Source organism: Macrobrachium nipponense, chromosome 19, assembly GCF_015104395.2.
Source record: "Macrobrachium nipponense isolate FS-2020 chromosome 19, ASM1510439v2, whole genome shotgun sequence".
Taxonomy (NCBI): Eukaryota; Metazoa; Arthropoda; class Malacostraca; order Decapoda; family Palaemonidae; genus Macrobrachium; species Macrobrachium nipponense.
The window spans coordinates 79,582,302-79,600,419 of record NC_061088.1 but is presented as its reverse complement, the minus strand read 5'-3'; the positions used below and the strand labels follow the sequence as shown (position 1 = coordinate 79,600,419).

The window sequence follows — 18,118 nt, the reverse complement described above, 5'->3', positions numbered from 1 at the left end:
CAAAGCTAGTTATGCCCCTCTACTAAATGGCAAGGGGCATCTACACACTTTCAGGGCATCTCAAAAAAGGGGTATTACGATACAAAGCACTGGATGCCCACATGGTACTATGTCAATGCCCAAATTGGCACTGCAAAACATGATTTTGGAGAAAGTGTTTCTTTTACTCAACAAAATATATTCCTATCGGGATTTATAATCCTATCGGGATTTACACAATTTCATGAACAGTCAATTCAAGTTTAAAAAATCCCAAATCTGGATTTTTACAGGATCCATAAAATCAAGCAATTCTGACTCCGGGAATATGTGCTTAAAAAACATTATTTCTTGGTTTCCACCCGATTTAAAAACATATTCATATGGAAAAGCCCACAAGGGCCACTGACTTGAAATTCAAGCTTCCAAAGAATGTTGGTTTCAACCTCCCACCGCAGACGCTACACTGCGGCAGCGACTGATCATGATACGGAGCCAGTGATTTTTCATCGCCTTGAGGAAGGCTCGAACTCGCGACATCTGAACCGGTTCATCACAAATAATGTTAGTGCAAAACTTGATATATGTCACTTTCTTAATAAGACTAATTCGTGTTTCTTCAAAATTGAAGGTACAGTTTCTGTCATTAACGGTATTTTTAAATACGAAGAACAATGTTAAGTTTAATTAACAGAAACAAAGTTATCCACTACAACGTTTGTCAGCATTGGTTCAAGTACAGTTATTCTTTAAAAAAAATTTCAGAGATAAATACCAGATTTAGGTATTGCAGAATAAGTGATTATATACATATACATATATATACATAATACATAATATATAATATATATAATATATATATATATATATATATATATATACATATATACATATATATAATATATATATATATATATATATATATATATATATATATATACACATACATACATACACACACATATATATTATATATATATATATATATATATATATCTATATATATATATATATATATATATATATATATATATAATTAAAAACATCCGCATCGGAATATTCTCTGTGCACACAGGTGGTAACTATTTCAAGATGACAAAAATCTTTTTTGAAAAAAAAAAGTAATAAATAAACAAACAACACAGTAAATAAATTCAACAATTGCCGAGCATCTCTCAGCCACGGGACGGCGGCATTCAGCGCGCCATCTATGGAGGAGATCGCGAAGCTGAGAGAATGTCGGTCAGCCATCCAAATCACGTCTAAAGAAACTCGGCCTCATCGTCCAGATCGATCGAGTCTTGATCGAACGACCCGCCTGTCATTCTTGCAGCCTGTAAACAGAGAGGAAATTGCCTGAGTCATCATTTAATTGGTTAGTTCTACAATTATAATAATTATCCATGCTTCTAAAGTAGTCTGTGCTTAAAATACCCTTCGTTTTCTAAATACTTGGTGACTAAAGTGACTCAAAACCGAATATACTTATTTCTAAAGTACTCGAAAGGTTAAAATACCCTTCGTTTTCTAAATACTTATTTACTAAAGGGACATAAATCCAATATACTTATTTCTAAATTACTAAGTTGTTAAAATCCAATACACTTATTTCTAAAGTACCAAGTCGTTACAACACCCTTCGTTTTCTAAATACTCACTTAAGTGACATAAAACCCAATATACTTATTTCTAAAGTATTAAGTAATTAAAATGCCCTTTGTTCTAAATACTTACTTATTAAAGGGACACAAAATCAAATATAATTATTCCTAAAGTAATAAATAGTTAAAATACCCTTAGTTTTCTAAATACTTACTAAATAAAGAGACATAAAATTCAAAATACTCATTTTTAAAGCATTCAGTGATTAAGATAACATTGATTGTAAAATATTTAATGATAATGAGGCATAAAATCCAAAATACTTATTTCTATAGTATTTAGTGGTTAAGATATCCTTTAGTTCTGAATACTTAATGACTAACATGAAATATAGTGACTTTCATACTACTTATAAATTTCTAAATTCAATTTAGCAAAAGTTAACAGTCAAACGAACAGTATGGTATTTTGTTGATAATTTAATGAAAGTTAAAATCAAACAAACAGTGAGGGATGTTAGGATGTTATTGAAATTAATGAAAGTTAAAACCAAATAAACAGTGATGGATGTTATTGAAATTAATGAAAGTTAAAACCAAACAAACAGCGAGGGATGTTATTGTAAGTAATGAAAGTTAAAACCAAACAAACAGTGAAGGATGACATTGAAATTAATGAAAGTTTATACCAAACAAACAGTGAGGGATATTACTGAAATTAATGAAAGTTAAAATCAAACAAACAGTGAGGGATGTTATTGTAAGTAATGAAAGTTAAAAACAAACAAACAGTGAGGGATGAAATTGAAATTATTGAAAGTAAAAATCAAACAAACATTGAGGGATGATATTGAAATTAATAAAAGCTTAAATCAAACAAACAGTGAGGGATATTACTGAAATTAATGAAAGTTAAAATCAAACAAACAGTGAGGGATGTTATTGTAAGTAATGAAAGTTAAAAAACAAAACAAACATGAGGGATGAAATTGAAATTATTGAAAGTAAAAATCAAACAAACATTGAGGGATGATATTGAAATTAATAAAAGCTTAAATCAAACAAACAGTGAGGGATGTTACTGAAATTAATGAAAGTTAAAATCAAACAAAGTGAAGGATGTTTTAATGAAAGTTAAAACCAAACTAACAGCGAGGGATGTTATGGAAATTAATGAAAGTTAAAACTAAACAAACAGTACGATATGTTACTGAAATCTAATGAAAGTTAAAATCAAGCAAACAGTGAAATATGATAGTATTGTTATTTAACAGTAATTTACTGAAAGTCAGACTCAAACAAACGGTGAGGCGTGCTAGCGTAATCTAATGAAAGTTAAAAGTCAAAATACACAACTTGTCACGAAACTGTGCCAACGCTACAGAGATGAATAACAGTATCTGCTTTAAATTCCTGCGTGTATTTCACGCCCGCCTGGATAACATTTAAAACGGATAGGACTTTTTGTCATATGACTGCGCGCGGAAGGGGGAATGGAGAAACCAAGGGGGGAAAGGGGGGAGGGGGGTTTATAAAGAAGGGGGGAAATTGGTAGGGAAGGGGAGGGAAGGAGACAGTCACCGATGAACAGCCGCAAATAAAATCTTGAAAATGAATTATGATTAATTAACGGGATCAACTGGCTCTATATTTACAAATCCACAAAGCTACGATGGATTTTTCTCTATTAAGAGACACACGACGTTCGTAGCCTAACACTTGAGAGCAATACTGATGCTCTTTTATGTGGATACTTCGTGATCAAGTTATTCATATATATATATATATATATATATATATATATATATATATATATATATATATATATATATTACTAAAAGAATTCACTACCATATCATCCTTTCATTGTTCTTCAGTATCGCATGAACTTCCAAATCACCAGAACGTACATCACCTGTGCTACTGGCCTTGCGCACGCGCACACACATGCACGTACATACACACACACACACACCCTTGACTTCCTGGATATCAAAGGATTCAAGTTCTAAAGCCTCTTCCACTCTATCTACACCCGCTTTTCACCAGCCTATCTTCCTCGGTTCTCTCCACGTGAGCATACTGCCTGAGAAAACAATGACCCATCTTTTTGACATATATTAACCTTTTTATTTCAAACATATCTCTGCATACTTACCTACATATGTCATTCTCTCAACCTTTTTTACTCCCTACTTATTACGTTAACAACTTCAACCGGTTGGTTCCATCCTTTTTCTCTAATTTCCATTCACCAACACAAAGCATTTAAATCACTACATACATTTCAGCTTTTTCTCCACTGATATTCAATTACTCCTGCAACCACTTTGATCCAAACTAACTACCATTGATCCAGCGTTCTGATTCTCATGTATCTTCATAAATGGATTCCTGCTACCACTGAATTTCACAGTTCATATCATATACATACTTAATTTAAAACTGTTCTACCAGTTTCTGCAGTTTTTCCTTACGATCACTAGCTAGTCATACCTCGAAACATTAGCAAGCCATACTCCATTCTTGAGCCTTAATTTTCTATTCCACAAACTTGGAATATGTAAATCACTTCTATCCTGATGTCTCTCATCACTCATGAATAAATAAAAAAAAATTTTAAATCATGGAAGCAGTTTTTAACACCAAGCCAGTCCACTACTACTTATTCCTGCACAAGGTTTAGAAACGACAAAAAGTAGGAATGATGCTTCTACCTAATGCTATCTAATGAAACCTCTTTTATTTTTTTTACTTTGAAAATAAATACTCCAGCTCTCCAGCATGATAAGCAGACAGTGTGGAAAAAGTATCATGAAGACCATTAATAACAAAAGAATAAAAATGGAATCATTTTTATGAATTAAACAACCATAACCCGGCTATTCCAGTTGTTAATAATACGATCTCTCTACAGTTAGTAAACCTCTCCTGTTAATAAAAAAAAACAGGTGTACTTAATATCAGTCATGCAAGAAAAAAGTGTTAAGTTTTTTAGTTTCTACTAAAACTCCATCCCTGGCCATATTTTACAAGCCTTAGGATTTGATACAGATGTTAGTTAATACTCTATATGAGGTTAGTAAAATTTCCACAAATCAATACAGGCAATTTCTCCTTTCAGGTGCGAAGCGCAGGTCAAGTATTATGGTGAATTTGCAGTTGAGAAAGTTATCAACAAGAAGTTATAATGATGCTTATGATAAAAAAAAGTAGCAATTCAAATACCGGCGTAGGTAGCCTTATGGAAAATTCACCAAGGTTTCTAGTTTCCATAAAAAATTATTGTGGTTTTCCTTCACGTACGAATAACCTATAATCTGTGAGGCAGAAGGGAATATCCAGATTTAGCTGCACTCTAGGTCTACTGACCAAATATATCGAAATTTGAAAGCAATCTGCTCAGGTGTTTTTGCTTGGGGTGAAAATGTTGAGTTAATTGATGCATTTATTTATCTATATCATTCAGTTCTCTCGTTTTCTAATCTTATGAAAAGTAGGGCTGAAGCAGTCCAGGTGAACTATGGAGACTGTTTTCACCTATTTTTTCCCATTATGGGTCTATGATGTTGCTAGTATCGAAGTTCTGTTTTCGAAATCGCCAAAGATATTCGAAGTCAAGACCAAGCAAGGGACATGAATAAGAGTAAGAGCAATAAAAACAAAACCCCAAACTCCTCAGTATGAAGAACTATGATTAAAATCTACCTAAACCTGACTAGCTTAAATTCAATTTCCTTATCATGCATTTACTGAGGAGATAAAGCAACACGCGAAGTAATATTTTTTTAAATGAGTATTCATAACTTTTGGAATAACTTTCCAAAAAGGAAACAATACCACTGTACTACTCTCCTCACGAGAGCAATGAGGTCAATATTTTCTCGATTTGCCTGAATAAGAGCAGGCCACAATGGATTATACGTGTACACAGAAACCTGACAAGTCAAGCGTAAGTACAGGTATGACCCAATTCTTCACATACTATTATTGGCCAGCACTTGGACAGATTGAGATCAGATCAGAATTCTAGATGAAGCTTTGATTTTTTTTCCAGGGGTTATTGTTTTTTTGGGGAAATAATATCCTCAGTCTTACCACATATAAGTCTATCTTCAAATTCGAAATATCCGTTGTTATAAGCATCTAATTATTTACAAAGATTATAAGTAGAGTTTTAACACAGTGGTTCCCAAACTGGGGGGCCATGTAGCAGAATGCAGGGGGACATAATCTGAGGATATCTATTATGTACGAAACCATGGGTTGTATACATACATGGGTCATGCTTGGCAGTGGGCGGTGGGCCACGGACAAGTATCATGTATGAAAATTGGGTAATGACCAGAAAAAGTTTGGGAACCACTGGTTTAATATCACAGATGCAAAACGGCGAGACTAAACTGGCACTGAGTCGACCAACTACTAGGTATACCAGTCATTTATTTTGATTAAGTCACAATGGGATTGAAAGGTACGTACCAAACTCATTCTGTCTTTGCTCAGTTATCCTAACCATTATATTCCAGAGACTGGTAAGTCATCTGCCAAAAGGTTAACTATTGTCGTAACTTGTAAAGCTTTTGTATTACCTATGCACATAGTGTACTGTACATATTTATATCTATATACTGTTCATGTACTTTGAAAACAAAAACTCATAATAAAAGCTCCAAGAAGAGGCCCATTGGAGGACGAAAATGTTGGGCATATTCAACCAAAACACCTTCCATTTGCCAATGTGGAATCCAGCTGAATAATATATCTTCGTGTGTAGAAGATTACCAGTACACACACACACACACACACACACACACACACACACACATATATATATATATATTATATATATATATATATATATATATATTATATATATAGTTACAAATATTGATCACCTCGTCTTCCCAGCAGTATTTAATTCATTTTATTTCTAAATGAGCAGCCATGTTTTCTCCTAAATCTGCTGATTTTGGGAGAGAAACAAGCGGTAGGACGGGTGAAAAGGAATTTCCGGTCAGGCCCAAGGTTGTGTGAAATCCCCGCGTTTCCAAGAAACCCAGCCTATGTCTCAGTCGAAGCTAGACTACAGCGAGGCGGACGCGCCTTTTCTCCTCCTCTGACGAGAAGTCACCCCTTTGTTCAAACGCTGGTGGGACCATCTTCATAGTACGACACATGTTCAAGCCTCAAGGTTTTAAGGTACGTCTAGAAAGTGTAAAACTCCAAACCAGCTCATTTATTCCAAGACGACTCTTGCTAATTTCATTTTCTAATTTCCCTTGTATCACTTTTACATCAAAAGCCCTTTGTCCTCATCGGGCCATGTGCTTCCCATTGTGACTTGTTAAAGATTAAGCCTTCATTGAATACCTCAGTTAAACACTAGAGTCCTTTTCCCCCAATGTGTTAGATAAAACTGAATAACTGTAACTTGTGCAAGAAGTCTTCCTTTTTCCTTTTGTGTCTAATCTGGGAATTTTTTCCAGATTTGCTGAGTCATGTGTCCTGTCTCGCCTGCAAGTGCTTTCCTTATAGTAAACAAGATCATAATTTTCCCTTTCGGAAACCAGCCTTGTTACACATCTGTTTATGGCCAGCTTTTCCTTATTGTGAGATAGATTTGGTCCACGTGGGACAAGTTGCATTTATTGTTCCCAGGCCATTCAACGGCCTCTTGTAAATAAATGTATGTAAAGTAATTAGCTGAGTTTCCTGGCGACCTCTTTCTCTAAAAATAATAATACCAAACCCCCCCTTTTTAAGGTAAGTTAAAATCCAGTTACTTTGTATTTCCATGTAATATTTTCCGTTTACGTATTCGGTTTATATGAGGCCCCGATACGTAACAATATATATATATATATATAATATATATATATGTATATTATATATATATATATATATATATATATATATATATATAGATATATAGATATATATATATATATATATATATATATATATATATATATATATATATCTATACATATATATATATATATATATATATATATATATATATATATATATCTGCGTATGTGTGTGCGCGTATGTGAGAGCTATACGTCTCTATACGCGTGAGTGCATGTGTGTGTTGGTTAGCATAGATTCATGGTATTTCCTATGATCCAAAAATATCAATGGGGGTTGGGACATGTAACAAACAACTTTATCTTAAAGGGTATATACATATACATGTATATATATGTATATATATAAAATGTTTGTATGTATATACATATCACATACATATATATATATATATATATATATATATATATATATATATATATATATATATAAGTAGATTAACTTCGTTTAGTTAAGGAACAGCCACGAAATCCGTCAGCAAGCTGAGAAAGTCAGGTGAATCCCCAAGTCAACACGTGAAGGCTTTGCAAAAAGTCTATTCCTGATCAACAAGCGAGTGAAAATGGACCGAGAAGGACGAAGAGCAGTTTCAAAGAGAACGTGATGAACGGAAATTGCAGAAGGGGAGAAGAGAGAGACACCGATTAAAGGGAATGGGAGAAAGAGAAATTGACTGGTTTGTTGCCAAAGTTAGTAAAAGTGAAGCAGTTAACGTAGCAGGTCTTCTACACAAGGGGTTCATCTGTGATTCAGCATTAATACGTAAATTTGGCAGTAACTGCTGTGCTATTATTAACCCTAGAGAAAAACACACACACACACACACACACACACACACACATATATATATATATATACGTACATATATATATATATCATATAATATATATATATATAATATATACATATATATATATATATGTATATATACGTATATATATATATATATATATATAGATATATATATATAATATATATAATATATATATAGGTAGTGAAATTATATGACGGCAGTGAATTTCTCGTCAGGAAAAAAAACCAAAGCAATCAAGTGATCAAGGCTCTTAAAACATTAAGTGACAGAATAATTTTCCATAATAAGTAAATTATTACTGTCATAATTATCAGTGCAAATGAGGTCAAGTACCTTCTTGAAACTCACTAAAGCAACTTTGCGTGTAATAGCAAATGCTATCAACGAATGACAATAAGTTTGCAGGGTCCTGATGGCCCTAAACTCTTTCAGACTATTAAAAAAATATAATGTCAATCCTCAAGTTAACTCCTGATTTATAAAATATGAATCCAGAGAGAGAGAGAGAGAGAGAGAGAGATCCATCCTAAAGTTAACTCCTAAATTATAAACTTATACGAATCCACAGAGAGAGAGAGAGAGAGAGAGAAGAGAGAGAGAGATTTCCATCCTAAAGTATGCTCACAAATTATGAACTAATATGAATCCGCAGAGAGAGAGAGAGAGAGAGAGAGAGAGAGAGAGAGAGAGAAGAGAGAGAGAGAGAGAGATTCATACGGACAATTTAACACACATAAACCATCCTGTTCTCTTCAAAACATCAATTCACCTCTCCGTAGCTGAGGGTCAATAGAGAACTGTATTATATATCCTAGACTTTTTCTTGCCTAAACAAACTTTTACCTCTCTTTTTTTTCGGTGCTTTTCAAAGGTCAGATGTTAAGATTGGGCACACATACATTCACTGGTCACTTTTAATAACGTCTCCAAGAAATACGTTCGAGGTGAAATAAGAAAAAGAAATACTAAAGTCGAATAAAGGTCTTTTGATAGATCCTTATTCATATACCTCAATTTATATATATATATATATATATATATATATATATATATATATATATATATATATATATATATATGGATAGACAGAAGACAAATGCTAGTCACTGCCACAGTCACAAAACTGTATGAAGGTGCCTTCCACAACATGTTCCCACGATTCTATAATAAAAATGTTCCCACGATTCTATAAACATTTTTTTCCAAAGATTCTATTAAAAAAATGTTCCCACGATTCTAAACAAGAAATGTTTCCACGATTCTATAAAAAACGAAATGATCCCACGATTTTATAAAAAAAAAAAAAATGTTCCTACGTTTCTGTAAAATATTTTTATCAAGATTCTATAAAAATGTTCCTACGATTCTATAAAAAAAAAAAAAAGTTTCCCAAGATTCTCTGAAAAAATGTTCACACGATTCTATAAAAAAAATTTCGCAAGATTCTATAAAAAATGTTCCCACGATTCTATAAAACAGAAATGTTCCCACGATTTTATATATATATAAAAAAAAGGAATGTTCCCACGATCTTATAAAAAAAAGTGTTCTCACGATTCTATAAAAAATGTTCCCAAGATTCAATAAAAAAAATTTCCCACGATTCTATGAACTATTATAAGATAATGAAGTATGTAATGAAAAATGATCATTGACAAAGCCATACAAAAACCTCACTTGTTATTAGTTTAGCAAACAAACAAGAAAAGGAAAACTGAATGGAAGTGAATGAAAATGGACTCACCTGTCGCTCGCTAAATGAGAGGATAAAGAAAGACGTAGTACAAACGAGAAACAAATGAAAAGGCAAATGAAGAGAAACTCACCTGTTGGTCAGATTTGTGGGATATATTTGGACTGCGGCCTAAGAAATTCTCCTTCCCACGTCCGAAGAGACGACGTTTGCCTTTGAAAGAAAAAAAGAAGTTAATTAACAGAGGATTAAATAGTACACACACACACACACACACACACAGAGAGAGAGAGAGAGAGAGAGAGAGAGAGAGAGAGAATTCAGAAGCATTTCTTTTTTATAGTAGTATTTGTTTTCGCCACTCGTATACGATGAAACTGTTTTTGAATCTTTTTTCTATTTTGCGAGAGAGAGAGAGAGAGAGAGAGAGAGAGAGAGAGAGAGAGAGAGAGAGAGAGAGAGAGATTTTCTGGATTAATTAGGATTCATTATTTTTATTTCTGTTTACGAAAAAAAGTGGATTTCTAATTAGGTTTAATTTTATATTTTGAGGAGAGAGAGAGAGAGAGAGAGAGAGAGAGAGAGAGAGAGAGAGAGATGGTTCCTCGTCACATTTAGGTGTCAGTATGTCACAGTACCTTAATATATTCATTCTTTGAAAACAAAAATGTTACAGTAAACTTGCAATATGCACAAAATGTCGAGAGAGAGAGAGAGAGAGAGAGAGAGTTTCAGTAAATTTGCAAGATGCACAAAGTGTCATGAGAGAGGAGAGAGAGAGAGAGAGAGAGAGAGAGAGAGTCACCGTTAAGTGCTTTAATCATTTTTAAGTGTAGATATGTCGACAATACTTTAATATATTCCTTCTTTACACAAAACATATAAAAGGTGTTCCAGCAAAATTGTAAGATACAACAAAAAAGTTCAGCAAAGACAGTGCTATCAAATTATTCATCGTCCTGAAAAGCTGCGACCTTAACCTTTTCCAAGCGAAACTGGTTCAGCACCTCCATTAAGAAGTCATCCCTAAATGTGCCACATTAATCTCAAGTTACTGAACAGCAGAAGAGAATATTGAAGTTCATGATGTAACAGAAGAAGGAAAAACACAGAAGTTCATAATATAACAGCGCAAGGAAAAGCACAGAAAATCATAATGTAACAGCAAAAAGAAAAACACAGACAATCATATTGTAACAGCAGAAGAAAAACACAGGTCATAATGTAACTGAAGAAGGAAAAACACAGAAAATCATAATGCAACAGCAGAAGGAAAAACACAGAAGTTTATAATGTAACAGAAGAAGGAAAAACAGAGAAGTTCATAATGTAACAGAAGAAGGAAAAACACAGAAGTTGATAAAATAACAGCAGAACGGAAAACACAGACGTTCATAAAGTAACAGCAGATGCAAAAACACAGAAAATCATAATTTAACAGCAGAAGGAGAACCATTTAAGTAAAGTTCATATTCGACTCAGTATAATGGAATGAGAATGCAGTCAAGGTCGAGAAGTACGACTCAAAAGAATTAAACTGAATGAAATATTACAAGTCCTCTGTGGAATGTGACCTTTACTAGACATCACAGAAATTAATCGCTTCTAAAGTATTGATCCAAAAAAAAAAACATGATATAACCACAGAATCAGTTTCAACTGGTGGTTAGAAACCAAGAAGAGAAGGTAGCAGTGCTCGTGTCTAACACTTTTCGATTAACATTCCATTCCAGAAACAGAAAACAGTTTTCTTAAAAAACTGAAAATACAGTATAACCAACGTTACTCATAATGCAATAAGGGAATTCACGTCTAATGGCAGACAGACGCTTGATAATCAAACTTTATGAAACACACTGAAAAACTCGGTCACAGTGGGATGTCTAATATGTCCGATGTGATTAATTTCCATAATAACTACATCCGGTTTATCAAAATATCTCAAATATACGGACTAGTAAAACGAATGAATACAACACACGAATAAAACTTATGAAATAATGAATGAAAGTTATATAATTAAGTCCATAGTCTTTCACTTTACATCGTACAGTTTAACATTGTTCAAAGCCACTGTTCTGATCATAATCGCTGACAGATTATGCTAAAATTGTCAGACCAACCAGGTAAATCTAGTTTTCATAAAGGAATACATTCTCCATTTCCATACATTACGATAAGATTACAACATCAGTGAGTCAACACGCAATCTTCAAAAATCTCTGAAATTAATCTGGGAGCTGAGTACTTTTCTAAATTCTTTTTAAACAATATAAGCATTGTAATCAACTGCAACAAAAAGGGTCTTTACAAACTCAAGGACATACTTATCATTCACGAGATCAAGGTTTAAGCTGACTGCATATAGCTACATAAGAAAGTTAACAGAACACCCACGAACCAATTAAAAGTCCTTCGCCGACACAAAACAGAGCAAAAAATTATGCGCATGAATACACTGTGAAAAATATCTTTGTATGGGATTGCCATGTAAAGAAAGAAATATGGGATGATGAGATATACCACATGATTACATAACCAATATTAATTCCTTGTGCAAAAATACCAGCCCAGCGAGGGAAAATGCCTTTTGCGGGCTCAACTGACCAATGGGTGAAATGCGATATTTTTACGTTTGGTATCATAACTAATATTGTGGCCTTTGCTTGATGACCGAATCAGTTTTGTCTTCAGATGGCTATATAAGAGGTCCAGTAGAATTTAAGCATCTCATCAAATCAAATTTCATAAACCAAATCCAAGTGATTTATAAGAACTATCTCAATCAAAAATTACTTATAGTAGCAAGTCTTGAAATGGAGAAACAATTACCCCGTTATGTATGGGTACGCATACTGAAAAACAAATCTCTACAGAGAGCTTTCGGAAAACTATTCAATTCCCGTTTTCAATTAAAAACAAGAATCGAACAGACTCCCGAAAGCTCTCTGTAGAGATTTATTAGTTAAAACTGAATTTCAAATAAACATGTTTAAATAATTATTTTATTTGAATTCAATATTTTTGGGAGTTTTGTAGAGATTTATTTTTAAATATACGTACCCATGCATAACAGTGGATTTGTTTATCCAACTATATCAATTACAGCCTACGAATACAATTAGTCTGGGCGCGGTTATCGTATTAATTACATATCAATTCCTACAGTTTACGCAAATAAGTGTCACTACCCTTCTACTTCCTTTATACACCGAGCTCAAACCACATCTGATACTAAGATGATCCTTTATACACCGAGCTCAAACCACATCTGACACTAAGATGATCCTTTATACACCGAGCTCAAACCACATCTGACACTAAGATGAAAGTTTAATAAACGTCTATATGTGTATTTTGACAACATTCCACCTTTTCAGTGTGGACCCAGACTTTCCAAGTTCCTCACGGTCTTTCTTTCCTCATAAGAAAAGTGAGTAGACTTCCTCACTCGTCTTGTTGCCGTTTTCTTTAAATTGTTCATTTTCTTTGAACTGTCAAAGCTTCTTCCTTTCGTCGATAACATGACGCGGATATATAAAAAAATGGGTAATATAATCCCTTTTTAAGAAACTAACTTACTCAACTTTCCTCCTGGATCGAATTCATTCACTTCATATTTTCTCACATAACATCAACATAAGCATCAATTGATTTTCTACGTATATTGAATCGCGTAAATTATTTTAAAAGAGAAAAAGAAAAGCTAATGCAATTATCCCCTCCCAGTGGCGGATTAGAGCTGCCGATTCAAAAGAATCCATCAGGGAGCATAATGAACTCTATTCTCAATTAAAATACTGAGAGGGTTATCTCTTCAGGAGCGAGTCTATAAAACTGGAGGTATACTATTTTTAAGTCTGAACTCACTACTTTATAAGATGAGTTCTCCAGGCTCAGAAAAAAAAAATTAATAAGGTTACTCGTAGAGAGAGAGAGAGAGAGAGAGAGAGAGAGAGAGAGAGAGAGAGAGAGATATTCTATAAAATTGGAGATATACTATTTTCAAACTTTCACTCTGATTTATTGGGGAATAAGTTCCTCAGACTTGTAAAATAAAATATATAAATTTTCAGACGTGGTGAAATTGGACACTACGTTACTGAGAGAGAGAGAGAGAGAGAGAGAGAGAGAGAGAGAGAGAGAGAGAGAGAGAGAATAACTCTTCATATTATATTACCTTTGTCGTCCTTCTTGTCCTTCTTAGGAGAATTCTCTTCAGCACCTTCTGCAGTACTGGATTCGTTTGCCTTTTTAGCTCCGCCAAAAAGTTGGAACCTGTAAGATGATATTACTTAAGTGATTAAATGTATGTACATGCAGTTAAGAAGCTGTCCATCAAGACATACATACACACACACCACACACACACACACACATATATATATATATATATATATATATATATATATATATATATATATATATTTGTTAACAGTTCAGTGTGAATGGGCAACTAAGATATTTTCCTTATAAATAACTCGATATACAACAGATTTCAGTGCCTATTTATCACTACAGAAATCTGAAAATAAATTACATAGTAAAATGACAACAGATAAGTGTACAATAGCGTATAATGCTTACTGAAATTTCAATTGGCTTTAGAAACAAAAGAAAATTAATAAAATGCCAAATAATCGGAAGATTAAAAAGAACATTTTGTACAGAATATGAAGATAACAGGAATATATATATATATATATATATATATAGATATTATATATCTATATATATATATATATATATATATATAATATACACACACACACATATATATATATTATATATATATATATATATATATATATATATATAAATATAATCTGCAAACATAATTTTTAAAACAGTGAAAAATTACATTATAAATTTAAGAAACTAGAGAGAAATTAAATACAAAAAAGCATTTAAGAAGTTTACAAAACGAAAGTAATTTAATTAAGCTGCAAAATGAAAACAAACTGCTCCCCCTCTCCAGTAAACTTAACTAAGATACCAAGAAACTCCCCCAACCCCCAAATCTCGCCCCCCAAATCCCCCCCGATATAAAACTACACAGTAACAACAGGCAAATTAAAACAAGTGAACAGCAACGGAGAGATAATAAGTGAAAAAAATATTAAACTGAATAAAGAAGGTAGCTCAGACATGAGTGCCATTTCATCTCCTACAGAGAAACTCTATCACACGACCTTGGTGTAATACCTCTTTCCTGCAGGCTTCTCTTTGTCCTTGTTTTCTTTCTTCTCCTTCGTCTTCTTCATCCTCGCCCTGTCTACATCCTTTTCCTTGTCCTTCCTCACCCTGTTGAAGAAGCCGCCCAGCTTGTTCTCCGAAGTGGAGGTGGAGGAGGAGGAGGAGGCGTTGGGTGGAGGAGGAGCTGGTGCGGCCTTCCTCTTGTGTCCCCCTCGACCGACTGACGTGCTCGAGCCCATGTTGTCGTACTGGAATAGAAGGAAATTCATACATTAAATCTGGAGGTCCAGCAACGATGAGAAGCAGTTTATCGTTACCAGACGCACGATTATGGCTAAGTTCAACCTTAAATAAAACAGGAACTACAGAAACTAGAGGGCTGCAATTTAGTATGTATGGCGACTGGGGGTGATAATCAACATACCAATTTGCTGCCCTCTAGCCTCAGTAGTTTCTAAGATCTGAGAGCGGACAGATAGAATAATAGACATCTCAATAGTTTTCTAAAAGGCCTTGTGCACCAGCGCCTGAAATAAAATATGAGCTATAGCCTCTATGCTGTCTAAGCATAAGGATATTAATGTGTAAAAAAATAACTTCATAACTGACAATTAACAATCTACCGACATAACGAAACATATATCACTGGCATATGAATTGTTATCTAATATGAACAAAATTAGTGACCTTTCATGTTTGAGCCTAACTACAGAATATAATACTATTAATAATGAATAAATGAATAAATTACTGTTTTCAATCGATTTCTCTCCCTAACAACATACAAAATTATATGTTAACTGCATCCATGCTTGAATCTAGCCATAGGAAAGGTATCATCTGTAGAGTTAGAAAAATAATGAAAACAAAATGTTGTATCCTCACGTACAAAGCAACAGTTCTCTGTCGAGGGCACATAAAAAGATATTAATAAGTCTACTGACTAGATTTATATTAATATGTTTATATATAATATATATATATATATATATATATATATATATATATATATATATATATATATATAACACACATCAGAACGGGGTGACAAGAAGATAGCTGGTTATCCAAGGTGATATATATACTATATATCATATATAAATATATATATAATTTATATACAATTTTATATACATATATATATATATTATTATATATATATATATATATATATATATATATATATATATAGAGAGAGAGAGAGAGAGGAGAGAGTAGGAGCCCGGAGAGGGAGAGAGAGAGAGAGAGAGAGAGAGAGGGGGGGGGGTGCCGGTTCCCAGTGTTACCCATCTGGATCTTACCAAGGGTTTTGGCATCAAATTGCTAGCCACATTGGTTGCGATCCATCTAAGTCGACTAGCCGTTGTAGTGTTAGACAACGCGCCTGGGAATCTGGGATAGGGTGTTATGGAATATTCCTGGGTCTTTGAAACAGGATTCGAAGCCTCCAAACTTGAGATTTTCATATCATCACGCGTGATACTTGAATGTTTTTGTAACACCCTTTTTATCATATTTGTTGCACATACTAGCATACAAAGTATGAATTGGATTGCGAGAAAATGAACGGAATTTTTAAAATATACATATGAATGCAAATATAATTATTGACCATATTGATGATATTGTAAAATCAATCATGTCAGCGTAACGATGTTAGATTTCATCCTTGAAGCGATGAATTCTGATCTAATTATTCTGCAATTTATTCTGGCAATAGAATGCCTTTCTATAGATTTAATACCTTCTTTATACATTTATGCTCTCTCTCTCTCTCTCTCTCTCTCTCTCTCTCTCTCTCTCTCTCTCTCTCTCTCTCTTTCTCTCTCTCATTGGCATATCAGATGTCAAGGTTAAATAATGTATTTTTCCGCCAATGACAAATTACTATTTCTGTTGTTTTACATAACAAAAACAATTGCAATTGGAAGATTTTGAAGATCATTCCATCATTTATTTTAAATATATTTACAGCAAACACTGGCTATTCAAAGATATAAAAATTTATTATTTTTATTGACAAGACCTGCTTTGTTTGTTGGTTAGTTTGCACATGCATATATATATATATATATATATATATATATATATTATATTATATATATATATATGCTTATGATTTATAGCTGATGAATTTGCTTTGGGAAGTTTGGTTAGATTAGATCAGTGGTCTACAAACTGTGGGCCATGGGCTGATTATCAGGCAAACCACGGACAAAAAAATGTAGAATTTAAAGTTAAATAAACAATATATAAAAATAAAAATAAAAGTATATTTTCTTTTATCCGGACCTATAATTATAAATACACAGTATATGTAAAAATATGGAAATGAATATATTCTCTTTTTCATATTCTATCCCAATAATTGTTCACTGGTTAATTTCAAGATCATAAAAATGGTCATGAAAAGATTCTGAGCATATTTGTATATTGAATTTATGAAAATCTATATTTTGAATTTATGGTAACGACATGTGGTCAAATTCCAGTTTCAGGAACTATATGTTGTATTTTTAACTTTTCAATTCCTATTCCAAATCTGAAGTAGTATGCCATGGGTATTTGGAGATATCAGAAGTAGGCCATGACCTCAAAAATTTTGAAAACCACTCGGTTAGGTTAATGTGACCAGGGTCACGGAAGGACATGGGGCTGAAATGATTTTTTAAGCCAGCGCGAAATAGGAGCGATGTCTCTTCCCCCTCTAGTACTTCAAGGCTTTGGGACTTCATTCGCACCTCGGTTTTCCCATGACTTAAGATGGCAGTCTCACACATTTACCGTCCTTCTCGTCTTACTCTTGTTTTCTTCTGGCTTGGGGCATAAGAGGACAAATGATATATATATATATATATATATATATATATATATATATATATATATATATATATATATATATAGAGAGAGAGAGAGCTAAGAGAGAGAGAGAGACGAGAGAGAGAGAGAGAGAGGGAGAGA

At 33.3% G+C, this 18,118-nt stretch overlaps 1 protein-coding gene across 1 annotated transcript in view; it reads right to left on the bottom strand.

The window, feature by feature from the left end:
* Positions 1-1,003: 1,003 nt before the first annotated feature.
* LOC135212112 (uncharacterized) overlaps positions 1,004-18,118 on the bottom strand; it is a 500,342-nt gene continuing 483,227 nt past the window's right edge. The window contains exons 31-34 of the mRNA XM_064245510.1: positions 15,167-15,405; positions 14,142-14,239; positions 10,095-10,174; positions 1,004-1,313 (exon numbers count right to left, since the gene is read on the bottom strand). Coding sequence (XP_064101580.1) covers positions 1,242-1,313; positions 10,095-10,174; positions 14,142-14,239; positions 15,167-15,405 — 489 coding nt within the window. The 3' untranslated portion in view covers positions 1,004-1,241. The remainder of the gene's footprint in view (positions 1,314-10,094; positions 10,175-14,141; positions 14,240-15,166; positions 15,406-18,118) is intronic.